Source organism: Mercenaria mercenaria, chromosome 2 (assembly GCF_021730395.1).
Source record: "Mercenaria mercenaria strain notata chromosome 2, MADL_Memer_1, whole genome shotgun sequence".
NCBI lineage: Eukaryota > Metazoa > Mollusca > Bivalvia > Venerida > Veneridae > Mercenaria > Mercenaria mercenaria.
The window spans coordinates 15,295,553-15,313,784 of NC_069362.1; the positions used below are offsets into that span (position 1 = coordinate 15,295,553).

The 18,232-nt window shown below is 33.9% G+C and overlaps 2 protein-coding genes across 4 annotated transcripts in view; one reads left to right on the plus strand and one right to left on the minus strand.

Moving 5' to 3' along the window:
- Window positions 1–2,815: 2,815 nt before the first annotated feature.
- On the minus strand, window positions 2,816–8,529 carry LOC123563272 (uncharacterized). 3 transcript variants are annotated; one of them, XM_045355984.2, is made up of 9 exons: window positions 8,387–8,529; window positions 8,105–8,208; window positions 7,661–7,729; window positions 6,871–6,915; window positions 5,618–5,752; window positions 5,112–5,319; window positions 3,807–3,896; window positions 3,540–3,629; window positions 2,816–3,429 (listed from the first exon to the last, which is right to left on the minus strand). In XM_045355984.2, the coding sequence occupies exons 2-9, from the start codon at window positions 8,200–8,202 to the stop codon at window positions 3,142–3,144; spliced, it is 1,023 nt and encodes a 340-aa protein (XP_045211919.2). In that variant the 5' UTR covers window positions 8,203–8,208; window positions 8,387–8,529; the 3' UTR covers window positions 2,816–3,141. The 3 variants fall into 3 exon arrangements, with proteins under 3 accessions (XP_045211919.2, XP_045211921.2, XP_045211920.2); XM_045355986.2 differs by lacking the exon at window positions 8,105–8,208 and having other exon boundaries at window positions 5,618–5,754; window positions 6,872–6,915; window positions 8,387–8,428; XM_045355985.2 differs by lacking the exon at window positions 8,387–8,529 and having other exon boundaries at window positions 5,618–5,754; window positions 6,872–6,915; window positions 8,105–8,174.
- A 2,910-nt stretch (window positions 8,530–11,439) lies between these two features.
- LOC123563266 (uncharacterized) overlaps window positions 11,440–18,232 on the plus strand; it is a 64,462-nt gene continuing 57,669 nt past the window's right edge. The window contains exon 1 of the mRNA XM_053530579.1: window positions 11,440–11,761. The gene's annotated coding sequence lies outside the window, so the exon portion shown is untranslated. The remainder of the gene's footprint in view (window positions 11,762–18,232) is intronic.

The following is an 18,232-nucleotide window of genomic DNA, read 5'->3' on the forward strand; positions in this document are numbered from 1 at the left end:
TTTTCACTTTTTCTGAAGACTATTAAGCGCGAAGATGCTGTTGAAGCGTCATATGTACACAATAGGTAATGCCGCGTAGACATGGGTATCATGATCAATTGATGGAACTTCTTTTATGCTGTAACCGTTAATTTTTATGTATTTGAATGTTCTTTTCAACCTAATGATTCAGAAGTTTTATTTCAATTTTACGTCGCAAACAATTCTGCTCTTATCTCTGTGGTGAGTGATACTGATATCTAGTCTTTTTAGTAACATCCTTGTCATTGTATGAAAGACGAACTTTTTCATAGAAAACTAATGTCCTTTTAGACGGAATATTTGATTGTAGCGAAAATTGTTTGAACAATTTTACATTTAATTGTACTCGTATGAGATAAACCAGGAGCTCCATCAAGAAGAATAGTTTACATACACCACCCAAAAAGTAAGTCCAGTGTTGCATCCGAGATCTCCATCGCAAGAGAGACACATTACAAACGAACCATAAATCAAAATTAGTACCCGGGGTAGATCACGGAGTGTAAAGGGTAATTTATCTCTTTTAAATGAAAACAACGCACCAAAGTGTGTTTTTCATATCATGTATCCTATTTTGTCTTTGGGGACCCCCACACCCCACCCCTCTCTCACACACACACCCAAACAAAAACATCTTATAGAGCAGGGTGGGACACAACTCCCCTAACTAACCCCTGTCGGTGCTTTGCCGTTACCATTCAAATTTACCTAACAACCACGAACAAACGCGCATACTCAATTGCCTCGGTAAAAATTTAGTCTCTCGCTATGGCCATGTAAATTGTGTATAATTTTGTCGCTATTATGTATATTCAATGTATTATTGATCAGTTACGAACTTTTTTTTCAGCCCGTCCGCTTAGCTCAGTAGGGTGTGCGTTGGTCTGCAGATCGCGGGGTCGCGAGTTCGATCCTCGGGCGGGGCAGGGCGAATGTTCTCCGTGACGATTTGATAAAAGACATTGTGTCTGAAATCATTCGTCCTCCACCTCTGATAATTCATGTGGGGAAGTTGGCAGTTACTTGCGGAGAACAGGTTTGTACTGGTACAGAATACAGGAACACTGGTTAACTTAACTGCCCGCCGTTACATGACTGAAATACTGTTGAAAAACGGCGTTAAACCCAAAACAGACAAATCAAACAAACGTTTTAGTACAATTACGTAAGAACCTATTAACTTTTCCTGATCACAAATGTGGCACTTGACTTCTTTTACTAGAAACACATTAGGGTGCCTATTGTAAGCCATTAATTTCGTACGAATTTTATTCACTGTTGGCTAATAGGCCCACTTGACCGGGTGCTTTTTGATATGTCTGAAAGAAAGCGATAAATAAATATATCAACTATACTTTAAGTAACGTAATGAAACGTATTAGCGTCTGATTGCCCTTTGACGCTTCCGTAGAATCAACATTTATTACACGAAATTCATTTTAAAAATATTTCTGAGATGTCTAGGTTGCATCTTTCAAATACGGAAATATCTGACGTCCGATGCAAATATATACGGACACTTTTAGACAACAGTAAAAAGGACCTTTTCAACGATTTTACGAAGTTCCAAAAATCTCCCTATACCCTTGCTCCTTTACGGACCCCTGTGGGATTTTTGTTTGAGTGCAAATATTTTTTCGTAGCTGATAAGCTGACATGTCGTACTAAAGCCCAAGTATTTTCAAATCGTTAGAAACTTCTGAATATTAACTCCCAATTAGCAAACAAAAGTACATGCGCATATATTTAGACGAGGTAGCCCCTGCGCGTGAACCCTGATTATAGACCAATGCAAATGCGACTTTACCCTGTTTACTTCCTTTTCATGTGCTTCCTTAGTATTACCTTAACAATGCCGTAAATAACCTCGTAAATTCAGCGGTATCGTAAGTTTCGAGTTAGAGATTTGTAAAAAATATACGAAAGACGATCTAAATCAAGACCAAGAACTCTGTCTCAAATGGCCATAATGTTTTTCGTTGCTGTTTTAGCAGTTACCTTAGCTGGCTATTAGTTGCCTATGTGCCATTTTCTTTGTCTTTGAAATGAATGCGGATATTGTTCAAAATGAGGTCATAGCCACTGATCTTTATACTCTTGGTGGTGTTGAACAGTACAAAATAATCGAGTCGTTGACTACAAAAAACTGACCTTGTATTATCTCTTCTGAGCTCAGCCTACTGACTCATGTCAGCCACAGAAACAGTTCATTTTCATAATATGGCGCGCTTCTATTTATATTCAATAAGATTTTGGTGATTATATGATAGAAGATGGATTCCCGCGAATGTGCAATTCATTTGTACTAATAATGACTTTTTGAATCATATTTCTCAGCTCCTGTGACTAAGACGTTTCCACAAAACAAACCTGAGGCGTTTAAAGTCTGTCATCACTATAACGGTCATTAATCTGATTAGGTTCAGTTCAAATTTTAAATTTGCGAAATAAGCAAACTGTTACGAGACATATTTTTAAGAACCTTCGTTTACTTCTAGTCCCATGGTATCAAAATATACATCTGCTTTCGGTCAGTCATCTGTACATAATACAATATAGGTCTCACACGGTTTGCAAGTGTCTCTACATTCAATTTCCTGAAACCGATATTCAACTCTTCTTCTTTGCATAAACGGTTGAACTGGCAGAGTGAAAACGGCACACGGTAAAGTGCTATGAATTATATTGTTATCAACGCGTTTGTGAGGAATTTTCAACTAAGTGAAAGACATTTCGGTCGTATATCGTAATGCTGTTACAAAGGTATAGCATGTTATGCTGTTAGATAATAAAGTATTTTTTGATAAAACTGTTTATTGGGGAATTTGCTAAAAATGCTTATATTTGCGATTACAGTATATCTAATTCTATTACAAAATCCATGACACAAAGAAATACCAGGTTACAATGTGGAGTAAACTTATATACAACAGATCAATACATTTAAGCATATAATTGGGCAGGCTGTTTTATTGTGGACACAGTCAATTTCATTGAAGCTGCCATTAAGCATGAACATCTTTTAGCCAGTTGTACATAACTGTAATTCTAACATTTCACTTTCACCTTATTTCTAAAACACAAATGTATAGCATGTCTCTTATGTGCAGTATGTTAGCTTTACTGGTGGAATTCGGCAATTCCTTTCGATATGAGCGATCCTGCTTCTTCAAGAAGCAAGGCAGGCCATACAACAAAAGAAACGTGTTTGCCCCTGTTCTTGTAAGCCTTAAACTCTTCATGTACATTCTCTGTGTGTTTCAAAATCATAGACATTGGAGGATCTTGTATTACCATCAACCAACACAACTTTAAACATTCCTGCGTAAACTGTATAACTGTAAGGTTATCTAGAAAATCCGCTTTGGTCTCTTTTGCTGAGAAGTGTTCCTTTGTGGTAGACGCAATCTGTAACAAAGAAGAAATTTAAAACTGGTTTGAAAAGATCTTAGCATAGGCAAATAATAATAAAGTTCCGCAAAATACCAAATGATACTTAAATAGTTTTCTACACTTGCCTCACTATATTTTGGTTGTTCGTCTACTGCACACAGTTTTCTTTCCTCTTTAATGCGCTGCATTAGGTCACCTATTAGCTTAGTGTCTTTCTGAAAATATATATATATTTGATATATATTTGATCATTATAGATTTATCAAAATTCACGACTTCATATGAATGTAATCAGTACAAATACGTACTGTACGTCTGAATTATTCTAATTATCTCAGTTAAATTTTGAAGTATTACGATATATCTTAAAGTTTACACATTCAAGTACTTACTTTTGTAACTATTAGTACAAGTTTCTTCACGTCGTCATTTAAGTGTGTTAACTGATCATTTGCCTTGTCTTTACAAAACTTGAAACATTGCTGAAATGAACGGCATTATGTTTATTGAAAGAAAACATATTCAAATATAAATATATTAACAAAACATTTATTCGACAGCAAAGCATATAAAAGATTTCTGATTTTTTATGAGCGTCAAATGAAAAGATCATAAGAGTATTTCCCTTGTTGCTTGTTGCATACAGGAATAGGCTCGAGGTTAACATTTTAGGTGGTAATAAAGCTATGCCGAGTTGCCTCAAACACAGCTATTTAAGAGCCGGACATTTTCATCTGCGCCTTCTTCCAGTTATACATCCGTTTTCTTGCATACCTTGTTATGCAAATAATAAAAGAAAAAAATGAAATACTAATTATTTTCTTTACAGCGGTATTGTTTTATAGACGTGTATTTACACGAAGCGTGGAAGATGTACGTCTGCATAGTGTCGTCATGACGTTTCAGACGTGAACAACAACGTAAGTGTTCCAGTTAATTTATTACTGTATCTTAACGTTCTGTGTGTCTCGTATAAGAGCATTTTGGCATCGGGAACTTTACTACAGGGAATAAGCGAAGCTATCAATGTATTATATGTAAATTCGGTTTTACATAAAAAGTAAAAACAAATACACGAAATTTCCCATTTTGATATCATTGACAGCATGCTAGTCATCATACACCGCTAAGTGTAAGATGTAGTTTTACAACACTGGCGAAAACACTATGAGCCATGCCATGAGAAAACCAACATAGTGGGTTTGCGACCAGCATGGATCCAGACCAGCCTGCGCATCCGCGCAGTCTGGTCAGGATCCATGCTGTTCGCTATCAAAGCCTATTGGAATTAGAGAAACTGTTAGCGAACAGCATGGATCCTGACCAGACTGCGCGGATGCGCAGGCTGGTCTGGATCCATGCTGGTCGCAAACCCACTATGTTGGTTTTCTCATGGCGCGGCTCCTATAATCTCCAGTCTGGTGTGCAAGAAACAGGTGTAACAATTATTATACCTCATTTGTCTCTTCCGTTGTTATAATTTACTCTAATTTTAAATTAACTGAACTGTTTGACCAGTAGATACTGATACTGAATTGAGTTTGGCTGGTATCTTTAATCCAATTTTAACGCCATGCTTTCCTTACAGTAAAATTATGAAAATATCTTATATATTTTGTGTCTATTTTCAACATAATGTTACATTATTTACGTATTTCAAAATTTTGTATTGGTGTTCTTACAGAATAATGTTTTACCTCTAAAATGTCTAGCAGCATGCCTATGATTTCAGATTCATTCTTCTGTTGATCAAAATAAGTCTCAATGACACCATATGCATCGGTCCATTGATTGTCATAAAGTTCTGAAAACTGTTCTCCTATTTTGGTTGGGCGATTTTGATCATTCAGATCTGCTACATTAGGATTTCCATCTTTCAAACGGCTTGACATGATAGCACTCAGTCTGCAAAATGCACAGAAAAGTTTGATGTGATGTTTCCCTAAAACGGTTGATCTCAGCGTTTTTAATTTTCTAGTCATTTGCAATTATGGAATCCATTCAACTACTCTCTTTCCTCGAAGCAGGTACTAATGGAATTGAGGGGTGTTGCACGTTTCATAGACCAAACGTGCCTGCTTCTATGCTGTATTTGATTTTACCATTTGAGTATCTTAAACCCTAAGTATAAACGTCCAGGTATCTTATTATTATTTATTTTATTTATAGCTAAATTTCAATACAACGCAAAATAAGATCTTACCGTTTCAGAGCATCTTCTTTTTCAGCTATTTCTTTCTTCTTTTCCACCCTTTCCTGACTAAGCTGCTCTTGGAGTGACTTGATTTTTTGTTTCTGATTTTCATACGACGCTTCAATTTCGTCTAACCTGCTCAGTCTAAAACGGAAGTCCAACATGGTTTCAAGTTCAATGCTATTAGAAATAAACTGATTTTAATGATATCTAACGATTGATAGGAACCTAATAAATAATTGTCTGATGTAACGCTGTTCATGTAATGTCTGTAAATTGTCAAATAATCTTACTAAAAGGTAACGTTATTTAAAAGAAAATATGTTGAATGTTGCAAGGATACATTACTTTCTGTAAATTAAAATTACATAACAAGCCAATGAGAAAAAATAACAGTTAAAAATTACTGCAGTCGAGCGTCTTGCGTATACAGCTGCGTTAACTTATTAATATACCTCCGGGTTTGCACACCTCGGCCATACTTTAGGAGCGATGGCATCACAGTGACAACAACTAAATGTTTAAATGAATTATTTCTACAACCATGATACAATATAAGGATATTATCATCTAACGAATGTTAAGAAGACATTCAGGCCAGTCAAAAATGTTTTTTTATGACTTCAGAAAAAACGATCCCTTGGTGGGATGAACCTAGCTTTAAATATATTACAAAAGATACATAATCTTATTGTTTATTGTCTAAATAGTTAAAACACCAACAGTACTGGATTTTAATTTCTATTTACAAACAAATATTTACAACCCATGTACCTAACTCATTTTGCACCAGAAAATGGTATGTTGCACTGCCAAAGCATCCAGTAACTGTATACAATGTTTAACAGGGGCTTCACAGATGTTGTGATGTAGAAATGTTGTGGCGTTCACATCATTCATTTTAGCGGCATGAAGATTCATTCTACATGTTGTCTCTGTGTGGTAGGTCTATTATTTTCCTATTTCATACTAAAGTTGCTTCATGGAGCCGGGCTGGCACGATGTAATCCCGTAGATGCCACTACCTGCCTCATAGCGACCAGTACCAAGTTGCACCAATTTTATGAATTTTTATTCTTTGGTTACTTATTGCAACCGTCGCAGCTCAATGAATTTATATCAAATTGTTATCGTTATTATGTTTTATTTAACTAAACTAATCATTTAACAGTGTGTCCAATATTCATTTAGATATATCGATATTTTACAGAGTTAACAGTGAAACAAAACAAGTGTAGATTTAGAAAAGATGTCGTATATACCTTTTTTGTATCCAATTGTCCACCTGATCATTGCCTTTGTTGCTCCTGAAATAAAAACAAGGTATGTCGCATGCTAAGAAAGCGTTGATAAACATTTTGCTAAAAGTGAATATGAAGCCCCAACGGCCGAATGATTAAACGCTGATTTTGAATCTCTTGGCTAAACCTTCATGTGTTCGGGCCTTGCTTGTGTCGTTTATAAGGATGTCATAAAAATACTTGCGGAAGATCGACAGCGAAACCTATAGGACAGCCAATGCCTGAAGTAATAGCTTTTGATCTTCTTCCATAATTACAATGGAAAGTCGTAATATGATAATAAATATTATGGTGGACTTGAATCCATAGAAACAAACAAATTATACGATTGGTTATGGCATGCTTTATCTGATAAGTACTTTTTCAAATGTTGTAACATAAGCTTATAAATGAAGGAATATTAGAACTACAGATATTTTCACCTGCATAAGTAGGAAAACGGACTGTATAAGTTTCTATTCTATTCCCATCATCAAATTACTTTAATGGTGAGTTTATTATTATAAACCAAACTTTACTTAATTCATGACGGCTCTAAACCCTAATCAGATCGTTATAAAACTAACTAAACATTGAATTATTAAAATATTATTTAAAACAACAGTAGGCCTACATGATTACCGGTAAGTAGTCAAGCACTGACGCGTATGCGGGCAAAAATGTAGTCGGTCGTTTTAGCAAAACTATACTTTTATTCAATTTCATATCATATGTGATTTAACATTTTTAACTTTATGGTTAGTTTGTTTACCTTTCATTGGACTCCTCAAGGTCTAAGTAATTCCGGCGCCTTCTTTTAGGACGATAAATTTCTATACATCTGAAAACAGTTTCAGTTAGTTATTAGTACAAAAAAAATATGTATAAATATGTCCACTACTGGCTGTATTGTCAAGGTTAAAGCGATAACTATTAACTAAAACTAAACAAAACTAACAACTAACTACAAATTATCGTAATTTCTTGTTTTGTGCAAAAACGTACGTGTAGTATTTATGTATCATATATCAAAACAAAATCATTTGAAATCTTCAAACACGAGAAGTCCAGACGATAGTGATATAACGTGTTTCAAGTTCAGTCGTAATGTAGGTGATACACAGCTATTGACAATATTTATTTAAATAGCTACACTAAATGTGATAATAGTTCAATTAAGTATTGGAACACATCACATATGTGTGTTTGGACATACCCTAAATATTTGGCTATCAACAAACCCAACACAAGAAGAATAAGTGAGGCTAAAGCAACCGTCTCTATGATAACCACAAGATTGATACAGGAAGTCATTCTGTCCTAAAAGTTAAAATCATCCATATTATTGTAATATAATAGTTGATTTACGCAGCAATGATAAATAATAATGTATAAATGGTTATGGAAAACAATTGTCTGTTATAATAGAATTGAACTGAGCATGTATCATATAGATTTAACATTTAATTGGTGATAAACCTATCTATTACATACTTACCTTTGTCCAGATTATAGATTAACGTCAACAGTTTATAACTTAAAACAAATTACACTTTCGATTTAAAATATGTGGTAATTTACTTCCTTTTCTGTATACGTCTACCTGTCTAGAGCAATCAATATGCATAACCTTTTATACCGTGTTCAGACTACGTTTTTAATCCTACATTAACTTGGGTTTATTTTTTAAACTCGTTTGCGTCCACACTATATGTGATGTAAAACGTGAATTTTGTAAAGGTCAAGTGGTTTCTGTAATGTAGCATTAAAACTACCTCGGGAGGTGGTTTTAATACTACATTAAAAAATAATGCTACATTATTACCGTGTTCAGACTACGTTTTTAATCCTATTTTAACTTTGGTTTATTTTTTTAAACTCGTTTGCGTCCACACTATATGTGGTTTAAACCGTGAATTATGTAAAGGTCAAGTGGTTTCTGTAATGTAGCATTAAAACTACCTCGGGAGGTGGTTTTAATACCATATTAAAAAGTAATACTACATTATTTTACAAGTGTGAACGCAAATGTGAGTTATAACTGGTTTTACAATCCCAAATCCATAGATCTTACCTTTTGGCAGAAGAATACCATGTGTTTCGCTTTTGTATCAAACAATTGATGCTATGGCTGGCAAAAGTAATTGGAGTGTTGATGAAATACAAACATTAAATTGCGATATGGAGTCATGCTGATGCTCAAAATGGACTATAGATGGAATGAACAGAAATTCTTAGATGAACACAGAAGTTTAAACATTGATGACTCCTTCTTGTTTCTGTTAGCCTCCTTCTTTGTTACCTTTTTTAGCTTATTGCAAAATATTTGTTAACTTCCAACATTGCATGTATATATTTAAACCACATTTCTTTGCCTAGTGTGGATGCAAACTAGATTATATTTTGATGGGTTTTAAATGCCAAATACCAATTATAGCCAATTAGTGCCTGATAAAAATAAAACAGATCTGCTAGTGTGAACACGGTATATTTTACAAATGTGAGCGCAAATGTGGGTTATAACTGGTTTTACAATCCCAAATCTACAGATCTTACCTTTTGGAGGAAGAATACCATGTGTTTCTCTTTTGTATCAAACAACTGATGCTGTGGCTGGCAAAAGTAATTGGACTGTTGTTGAAACAAAAACGTTAAATTGCGATATGGAGTCATGCTGACGCTCAAAATGGATAATAGATGGAATGAACAGAAATTCTTAGATGAACAAAGAAGTTTAAATATTGATGACCCCTTCTTGTTTCTGTTAGCCTCAATTCTTTGTAACCTTTTTTGCTTATTGAAAGATATTTGGTGACTTCCAACATTGCATGTATGTATTTAAACCACATTTCTTTGCCTAGTGTGGATGCAAACTAGATTATTTTTTGATGGGTTTTGAATGTCAAATACCAATTATAGCCAATTAGTGCCTAATAAAAATAAAACCGTTCTGCTAGTGTGAACACGGTATAAGTAGTATAAATTTTATGCACAATCATGCACAGAATAAATAAAACGCAATTTACAAATCTTTTGATCATTATAGTGTTAAAGCGGACACGTGTCTGAACTTTAAACTAAATGATCTGTTCATTCAAGTTGACAAGTTGCAAACCAAAAATTATCGTATGTGTATACGGAAATAAGGTTGGAAAATAAAGTTAAAATCAAAGCTAATGTACTTGCTCAAATTTGCAACATTTCCATTCTTACATCCTACCATTGTCTTTCTATCATTCTATTAACGTCATCCTAGGGTAGTAAAATATACACAGAACAGGATTTTACACTGTACCAAACCAAATAGAGTGCCATTGTACATATTATGCCCTGGTAATGGTAGTATTGTGTGACGTGCACGAAACAAGAATCCATAGTCCAGTATGTTAAAAATTAAATAACTGTACAGAAGAAGGCAGGTAAATCCTCCTTACAAAAATGAATATTTGAGCACCTTAACTTTAAATAGTTTCCATTATAATGCTGGTTCGTTAGGAAAATGGAAAAAGAGCAATATTTTTATGAGGTTGACAAGACAATAATACGATTATCTTTAGTATCACTTTCTTCGTGTAGTTTTTTTTAAGTGTATTTAGATATATTCAGGTTCCATAAGGTTTTTAGTTTGATGTTAAGAACAGATAAAATGGATAACCAAATAGATGTTATGCATAATCACATTAATATAACAGTAACATAAGAAAAGTGTTACTTCTAATATCGCAAATGAACTTAAACAGTTTGAGCAATAAATGGGGGAGAGGGCGTGAGGGATAGGGAAATAGAATTTTTTAATTCAATAGTATTTTCTACTATGTAAATTAGTATTCAAAGCTTTGAAAATTGTAATAATTGAAAATAGTATTTAATAAGAAATTAGTACAGTTTTTGTTCGTAATAAAATCTGTGGTAGCAACAATATAAACAAAGACATTATGAGCCTTTGAGGTCCAACTGTGTTTCACTCAAAAATGGAATTATGCAGTGTATGTTTAGTCTACAAAAGACAAAAGGCAACATATCATTTTGATACAAAGATATTTTAGCTGTGATAACGTGTGTTTTAAGACGTCGCGTAGTCTTGAACGTCGGCGATAATTAAAGATTGGCCATGCTAAACATATCTAATATCTTTACATCGAACGCTTAATATGTTTTGAAGGTATTTCTATACTTCTATAGTTTTTTTCTGACCTATCTCTTTGAAATAATTTCCGATTATTTATAAATAATTCTTTCGCGTTCAAGTGTAGTTCCGTAACAGTGAAAATTATTAAACGAAAATGTCGCTGAAATTTACAATAAATTTCAATGAACCACTTGTAACAAGTTTACTTTTTCTATACCTCTTGCTTTTGCTTGTTTTATCGCGGAGTCAAAAAGTCACGCTTGATAGCCAGTCATTCCGTAAAACTCTCTGCAATAATACGATATTTTTCATACAGTTATATGCAAAATGCCTACCCGTTTACTAATATATTAAATAAATATTGACCAAAGCTATTTATAGATTGAAAATGACCTATATTCATTTTCTGAAATATCCGTTGGAAAAGCTGTTTTCGCTACTTTCGGTTTAAGTACATTTCTTATATGGTATGGGAAATCCTACTGGAATTTATAGTAAGGATTTCTCGCCGAAAAAATGTGTCAAATGTGTGATTATTGCCTATAACTTATTCCTCTTCTAGAGACAGGAAAATGATATAAGATGACTTATAGAATTATCATATAAAGTACTTCCTAGTGTGACATATTATGCTTATTTAAAAGTGAAACATATTTGAGAACAGATGTTTTTACCTTTGGCGATTCATATTCACTTTTGTTTTGTGTTTTAGTGTAAACTATCTTGTTCATGATGGAGGAGACGGTAAGTTATATTTGCTTATTTCATATGATATTATTTTAAATTACATGGTTAAATGTATATAATTATAACACATTCAGTTAACCTGCATTACATGTACCAGAATGTTTTATAGTGAGTGAGTGAGTTGGGTTTTACGGCGAATCGACACAAAATGGTCATATATCGCCGAGAAGAAGTTATATTGAAAACGCCAATTGTAAAGCATACCTTAAATCATTTATGTAAAGATGTAAAGCATAATTATCTAAAATCATTTATGTAAAAATGTAAAGCATATCTAAAATCATTAATGTAAAAATGTATATACGTATATGTTAAAATATCAGCTTCAAACATAATAATATTGCAAAATATGTGAATAAAAATTCAGATTTTTTGATAAATTCCTATCTGCTTTTAAAACGATAAAATATTTCCGACTGAAACTTTTTCAAATAACTCTTTCAAAGATTGAACGTCATACGTTTATGCAGGGCCTGTTGGACGAGGAGGGAAGTAGACTTATACTTTATAATAAATTCTCGTAATCTAGAAAACCAAGTGACCTTATTGAAGGATAACCATATGGCATGTGCAACAATGCATCCACTAACAAAACAATAGACTGAAAATAAACAATTTCATTATTATAGCTTAAGATATACAGCTGTTAAAATATCAGTTACAATTACATTTAAATGCGGAAGACGCAAGTTGATGAATAGTAAAGAAAGTATTATCATAGATGTTTTATTTAGTATATAAATGTGTCCTTACGGAACGATAGCCATATAGCAAGTTTAATGACGCATTGCACTTGTCTAGATCATCGTTGCATAAGGGCATGGTATACGGTTAGCATGTATTAATAGGAGGGAATATAATACGAATAACGGGACTATCGTATGGTGATATATAAAGCCCAAGTAAGAAGTAATAAAAGTAACAATCAAGCGTGTGAAGTTTCCACAATTTCAAACAATAAGTAAATGAGATACCAACTTACATGTAATATTTGAAACCAAGCGTTGGTACGTTTTAAAAGCGGTTTAAATTTAAGAAAAGGCAAATCAGTGTGTTTACGTAATCTATCAACTGTATGTCATATAATCACTGTAAACAGGTGTGTTTCGTACGAATCTATTCCAAAGGGTGTTTACAGAGAAATCATCGTGCATGCAAAATTCACACGAACAGATGATTGCAATAGCTTTACCAGTTTTTGAGTAGTCGTGCTAAAATCACTTTCTTTGGTTCAGTTCTTTTGTCTTATAAGGGGGCTAAATCAAATGAAATTGTTCACACAAAATGTTGCTTTAAATTTGTGATTGTTAGATGACAGGGTTGATCTGTATTAGTTGACGCTATAGCTTCAATATCCAATGAAATTCATCAAATCGTGACAGTAATGTGCATAAAATAGTAATATTGTTCGCTGTAAAATTTCAGAACAAGAAAAAATTGCATAATAAATCAATTCATATAGCCAACTATATGTGGGTTTTGATAGAAGAATTTTGCTAAACAAAACTTCTGACTAGATTCCGTAGCTATATGAACATTATAAGAACAGTACTATTATATTAGTCATGTAATAGCTATACTGTCGTAAATTCATCAAAAAATGACCTCACAATGATATTTATGTATAGCCATTATGATAATTAAAATCACAAAAGTGATGTCTTATGTGGAACTGCGATACCGTTAGCCCAGCTCCTTTCTAAGGACAAAAACAGCTGGATAAATGATTTTACTTTTAGCACAACTATTAAAAATCGGTGGGTATATTTCCTTCACCCTTTTGTCTGCGTCCGTGTCGTCATCCGCGTCCAGATTTATTTGGTTTATGTTTGTAAGCTTGTATATTAGTAACCATTTGCGGGAACGGATTTAAACTTCACACACATATTTGCCCCGCTGATATGACATGCAGAGCACTAGTTTAATAACTAGGTGTTGCCTTTTAATAAAGTAATGTCTCCTTTTTGATCTGAAATGTTTGAATAAGATTCTTGTGCATTTGACTGTATTTGAGTAACCACTCGTTGACCTAAATTGTCATTCAATGTGATGATCTTTCATGTAATGCACATGCCCATAACTATTATCACAACAGTATGCCTTTTTACGACTTAGCGATGTTTGCTTAATGTTTTAGTATGTAAGCTGGTAAATTACTAGAAAGGGATTTGATTGAAACTCCACACACTTGTTCATTGTTACGATCTGACGTGCGTTGCACAGGTTCCGTAATTGCATTTTGCTTTGTCATAAAGTTGTCTCATTTTCGACTTATTTTGTGGTTAAATTGGCGTACAACTTCTGTTTCTGACAAGTCTTTCGAACAGTAGAGCGTTGCTGTCATCCGCGGGTTGTTGTTATTCAGTGTGGTATTGTTGTTTATAAATTTTAATGAATTAATGTCAATTTGCGGTCTTTTAGTAGCAGACTCACGTCGTTCACTATTTTTATCCCCCTCCCTTCCGCCATATTGTTTTTGTGTCGTCCATCCAGCTGATCGTCCGTCCGTCCGTTTGTGCATGCATGCCTATAACTTAAAAAACCTATTTAAGATAAAATCATAAACCTCGTATAATTATCAATTTTCATATGACATTTACTAACATTATACTGTTAACCCCTTGATTCAGTTTAAGCAGAGTTTTTCCCATTGAATTATTTGAAAACAAAAGAAAATACTTATAATTTCAAAAGTAATCAGCTAGAATCACCAAATTATTAATAAGCACATGACTTTTGCTTACATATTACTGTAAAAGCAAAAATTTTCGAGAGGGTTTCAATTTTGTTATATTCGCGAGGCCCTACATATTGCGAAAATTATTCCTCGCGTAAATACCCAACATTTCAAGTAGGATACCATTTTTACAATTTCGCGAATACTAAACCTCGCGAACGTACTTAAAGATTCAAATTCGCGAAATTTTTACCCATCGAAAATATGTGTTTTTACAGTATTTCATCACCCTTGAGCCAGTATGGATTTCCCCTTGATATGGTAAAAAATGAAAATAAAGCTTATAATTGAAAAGGAGTTTAATTAGAATCACAGACCTCACATATTGACTAATCAGCACATGACATTTGCTCACATTTAGAATTACCCACCTCCTTTACCCATATTTACCCACAGAGTTTTTCCTCTTGATTTGGTATATGGATTTTTGACTGCATCTAAGTAACCGGTTGAGGAATCTTCATGAAACTTGAAACTGTAGATCGTTTTTTTTTTTGTCAAGATTACTTCATAACCAGAGTTATAACCCTTTAATTATTGTACAATCCATAAATTTCGACATTACAATGTAATTCATCGATGGATCTTGATGACATTTAGTACAAATATTGATCACTATGGGGAAGTGTTGCATGCGTATCTTTCATTAGGGTCTCTTCAGTAACTGCAGAGTTATTGCCCTTTAATTGTTTTAAAATTAATAAATTTCCACAAAACAAAGTAAACCATTAATGGATCTTTATGGAACTCAATACAATTAGAGATCACTACAGGGTAGCTTTGTAAAAAAATAGAAACCAACAAACCGTTTCACGGACATTTTGTACATTTCTTGGGTATGTCTGGAATTTAAATGTTTTTCAGAATATGGTCCCCTCATTCACAAAACTGCTTATTCGGCGGGAATGCAATGCAAATTCACTGAATTTGCTTGTTTGCCATGAGTTCTGGCACATGTGGTCTTGCTGTAGTCATGTTTGTATTTTATATTAGTGATATCAACTGGCAATATATTGCAATTTCGAAGTTTTAACTTGATATTGCACAAAGCGTCCATGATGATTTATGACAAATTTCACGTGTACGTCATGGCCAGAAATAAGAAGTTAAATTGTTTTGTTCAGTATTAAATATAGCATAGTCCTTATTAAATCATTATTATTTCAACATATTAGCTCTTAATTTATAGTGGTACTTTCAACATTTTTTCCGACTAGAAGCTCTTTCAAAGCAATAGGTAAAAGGAAAAAGATCTAATATAGGAACAGACACGTTGTAAGAATTATCATCCTAAAGTAGTGTCTGTATGGATGTCTGTAACAATGCAGTGTCAGTGGTCTTCCATCTCTTCTTTCAGACACAGTCGAAATGTATTCCAACTATTTACTAGACTTAGTCACTTAAAACACTAACTTTTGTCCGTATATTTATAACGGATCTACATATGTTGACTAAAAAACTACTCGTCAACGGTTGTATTTTTATCTTTATAAGATAAAGGAAATTAGAACAAAGGTGGAAGATATTGAAACTGGCCTAAAGTCCATGTTAAATCGGTTCAACCAGTTAGTCGACTCATCTGGATGTTTAGGGGATCTCTGTGACTGGTAAGGTTTAATGTGTTTAAGAATTTGTTAGTGATATCAGATTATGTTTATTGGATAATACTTATTGTAAAGCACATCTATTAAATTTCGTTCATTTTTATTCATTAAGATATAATTACTTCTTTATAATCACTGAAATCAAAGAATTGCAATATCAAAAGCAATGTTGTCGTTCATCATGGTAAATGATTTGGCTCGTCCACGCTGCTTTTGATTAAACAAAAGAGTTTGTATAATAGAAAAAAAACTGCATTTAATAACAATTTATTGAATGTTTAGCACCGCATGTCATTTAACTGAGACTCTTTCTGTTTGGAAAGGACTTCGGACACTTTCTATATGAATTTGCCTACTCCAAGAGTGAAAAATAAACCACTAAGAAATAAGTATTTAATTACATATACCATCAAAATACATATTTGAGATTATTTCTTAAAGTCAAGTTTTTCAATATTTGTTTCATAAAATGGTAATTTTTGCTCTAAATAGAATTACATACCCTGTTATATACATATAAAAGCTATTTTGCTTTAAACAACATTGTTCCCCCCCCCCCCCCCCGTGCATCAAAACCATATTTGGCCGGCATATGTAGATATTAATTATACACATTTTCTGTGACTATTGTGTTGATGCAAGGGGTGGAGCAGTACTTTTAAACAAAAAATATAACTACAGGGTGTTCCCAAATGTAATGTAACCAATACTTTTTATATTCATTTTTAATAATTTGATAGTCACATATTTTTACATCTGTTTGTAACTCAAATACTATACAAATGTTTGAAAGGGCACACATAGGCATGTTATACATGTATAGTAGTGAGAGAAGCAAATACAAAATGTACTGTGAATTCATTATTATTCCTTGGGTTAAATTTTCATTGGCTTATCCTGGTTGTTTGTTGCAGTAGATTGGCAACTGTGTGCTGTAAAATACTAGCAACACACCAGGTAATCTTCTGCATGCCCTCCTCGCAACGCGCACACCACTAGCGATGAAGATGTGATTTGTTTTCCATTTTGTTTTTATTATTTTTTGTATTTTTTATATATTTTTCGTTTCCTTATTTCTTTTTCTTCTTTTGTGCAATTATATTTATTTCTTTTATAATATACTAAATGTAACACGCATTCATTACTTCATGTTTTTCCTTCTGTGAAAACTGAATTGAAGATTGTTCTTTGCGGCGGACTAGGCCTAAACACAACAAGAAAAAAAAGAGGCAATATGTGCACAGCAGTTAATCTGATTCTGATTATAGTCTATCCAACAGAAATAACGCTTGGCATTGATATGCCTGTCATGCATAGGTGAAGAACAGTAGCTTCTTGGCAGGTCAGATCGGTGACGGTTTCACATTCAGTGTGATGCCACGAAAGTGATGTGTCAAGTCGCTTTCCATGCAGATGGCATATACAAATACGGCTAGACGCGAAAACGAACTAAACGGTCCAGCCGAGTTTCAGGTGGAATTTTTATGCAGAGACCTGCTTCTACTTTAGCCCTACAGATGACACATTTTGAATATGTTTTGCCCACAACTTCAGCCCTGAATAGACAACATTATCTATAGATGGGTTGTTGTCAGACTTATCCCGATTTAACTTTTTTCCGATCCAGCTTCCTTAGGCAAGCCTCAGAAGTAACTGTCATTTCGGATACATTTTTATTACATGTTTAAGCGAAATGAGCCGTGCCATGAGAAAAACACCATAGTGGCTTTGCGACCAGCATGGATCCAGACCAGCCTGAGCATCTGCGCAGTCTGGTCAGGATCCATGCTGTTCGCTTTCAAAGCCTTTTGGAATTAGACAAACCGTTAGCGAACAGCATGGATCCTGACTAGACTGCGCAGATGCACAGGCTGTTCTGGATCCATGCTGGTCGCAATTGCACTATGTTGGTTTTCTCGTTACGTGGCTCAAATATTATCTGTGCCACTGGTACTTATCCCAAGCAAACCCACCCTACGGCCTTGATAAGATTACTGCCTTTTCTTAGTATTAATGTTATACAGCACACAAATATCTGCCATCACTTATAACAGAGCTATATAGACATGTACATGTACTTAAATAACTACCTGAACCACTGTAATAAAACTGACCGGTCACTTATAC

Excerpts from the sequence above, each read along its gene's own strand:
- LOC123563272 (XM_045355984.2), bottom strand. The coding sequence starts at position 8,202 with ATGACTTCCTGTATCAATCTTGTGGTTATCATAGAGACGGTTGCTTTA. Across the intron at positions 7,730-8,104 it reads TTGATAGCCAAATATTTAGG|ATGTATAGAAATTTATCGTC; the intron begins GTATGTCCAAAC and ends AACTGTTTTCAG. Across the intron at positions 3,630-3,806 it reads TTGTACTAATAGTTACAAAA|AAAGACACTAAGCTAATAGG; the intron begins GTAAGTACTTGA and ends ATATATTTTCAG.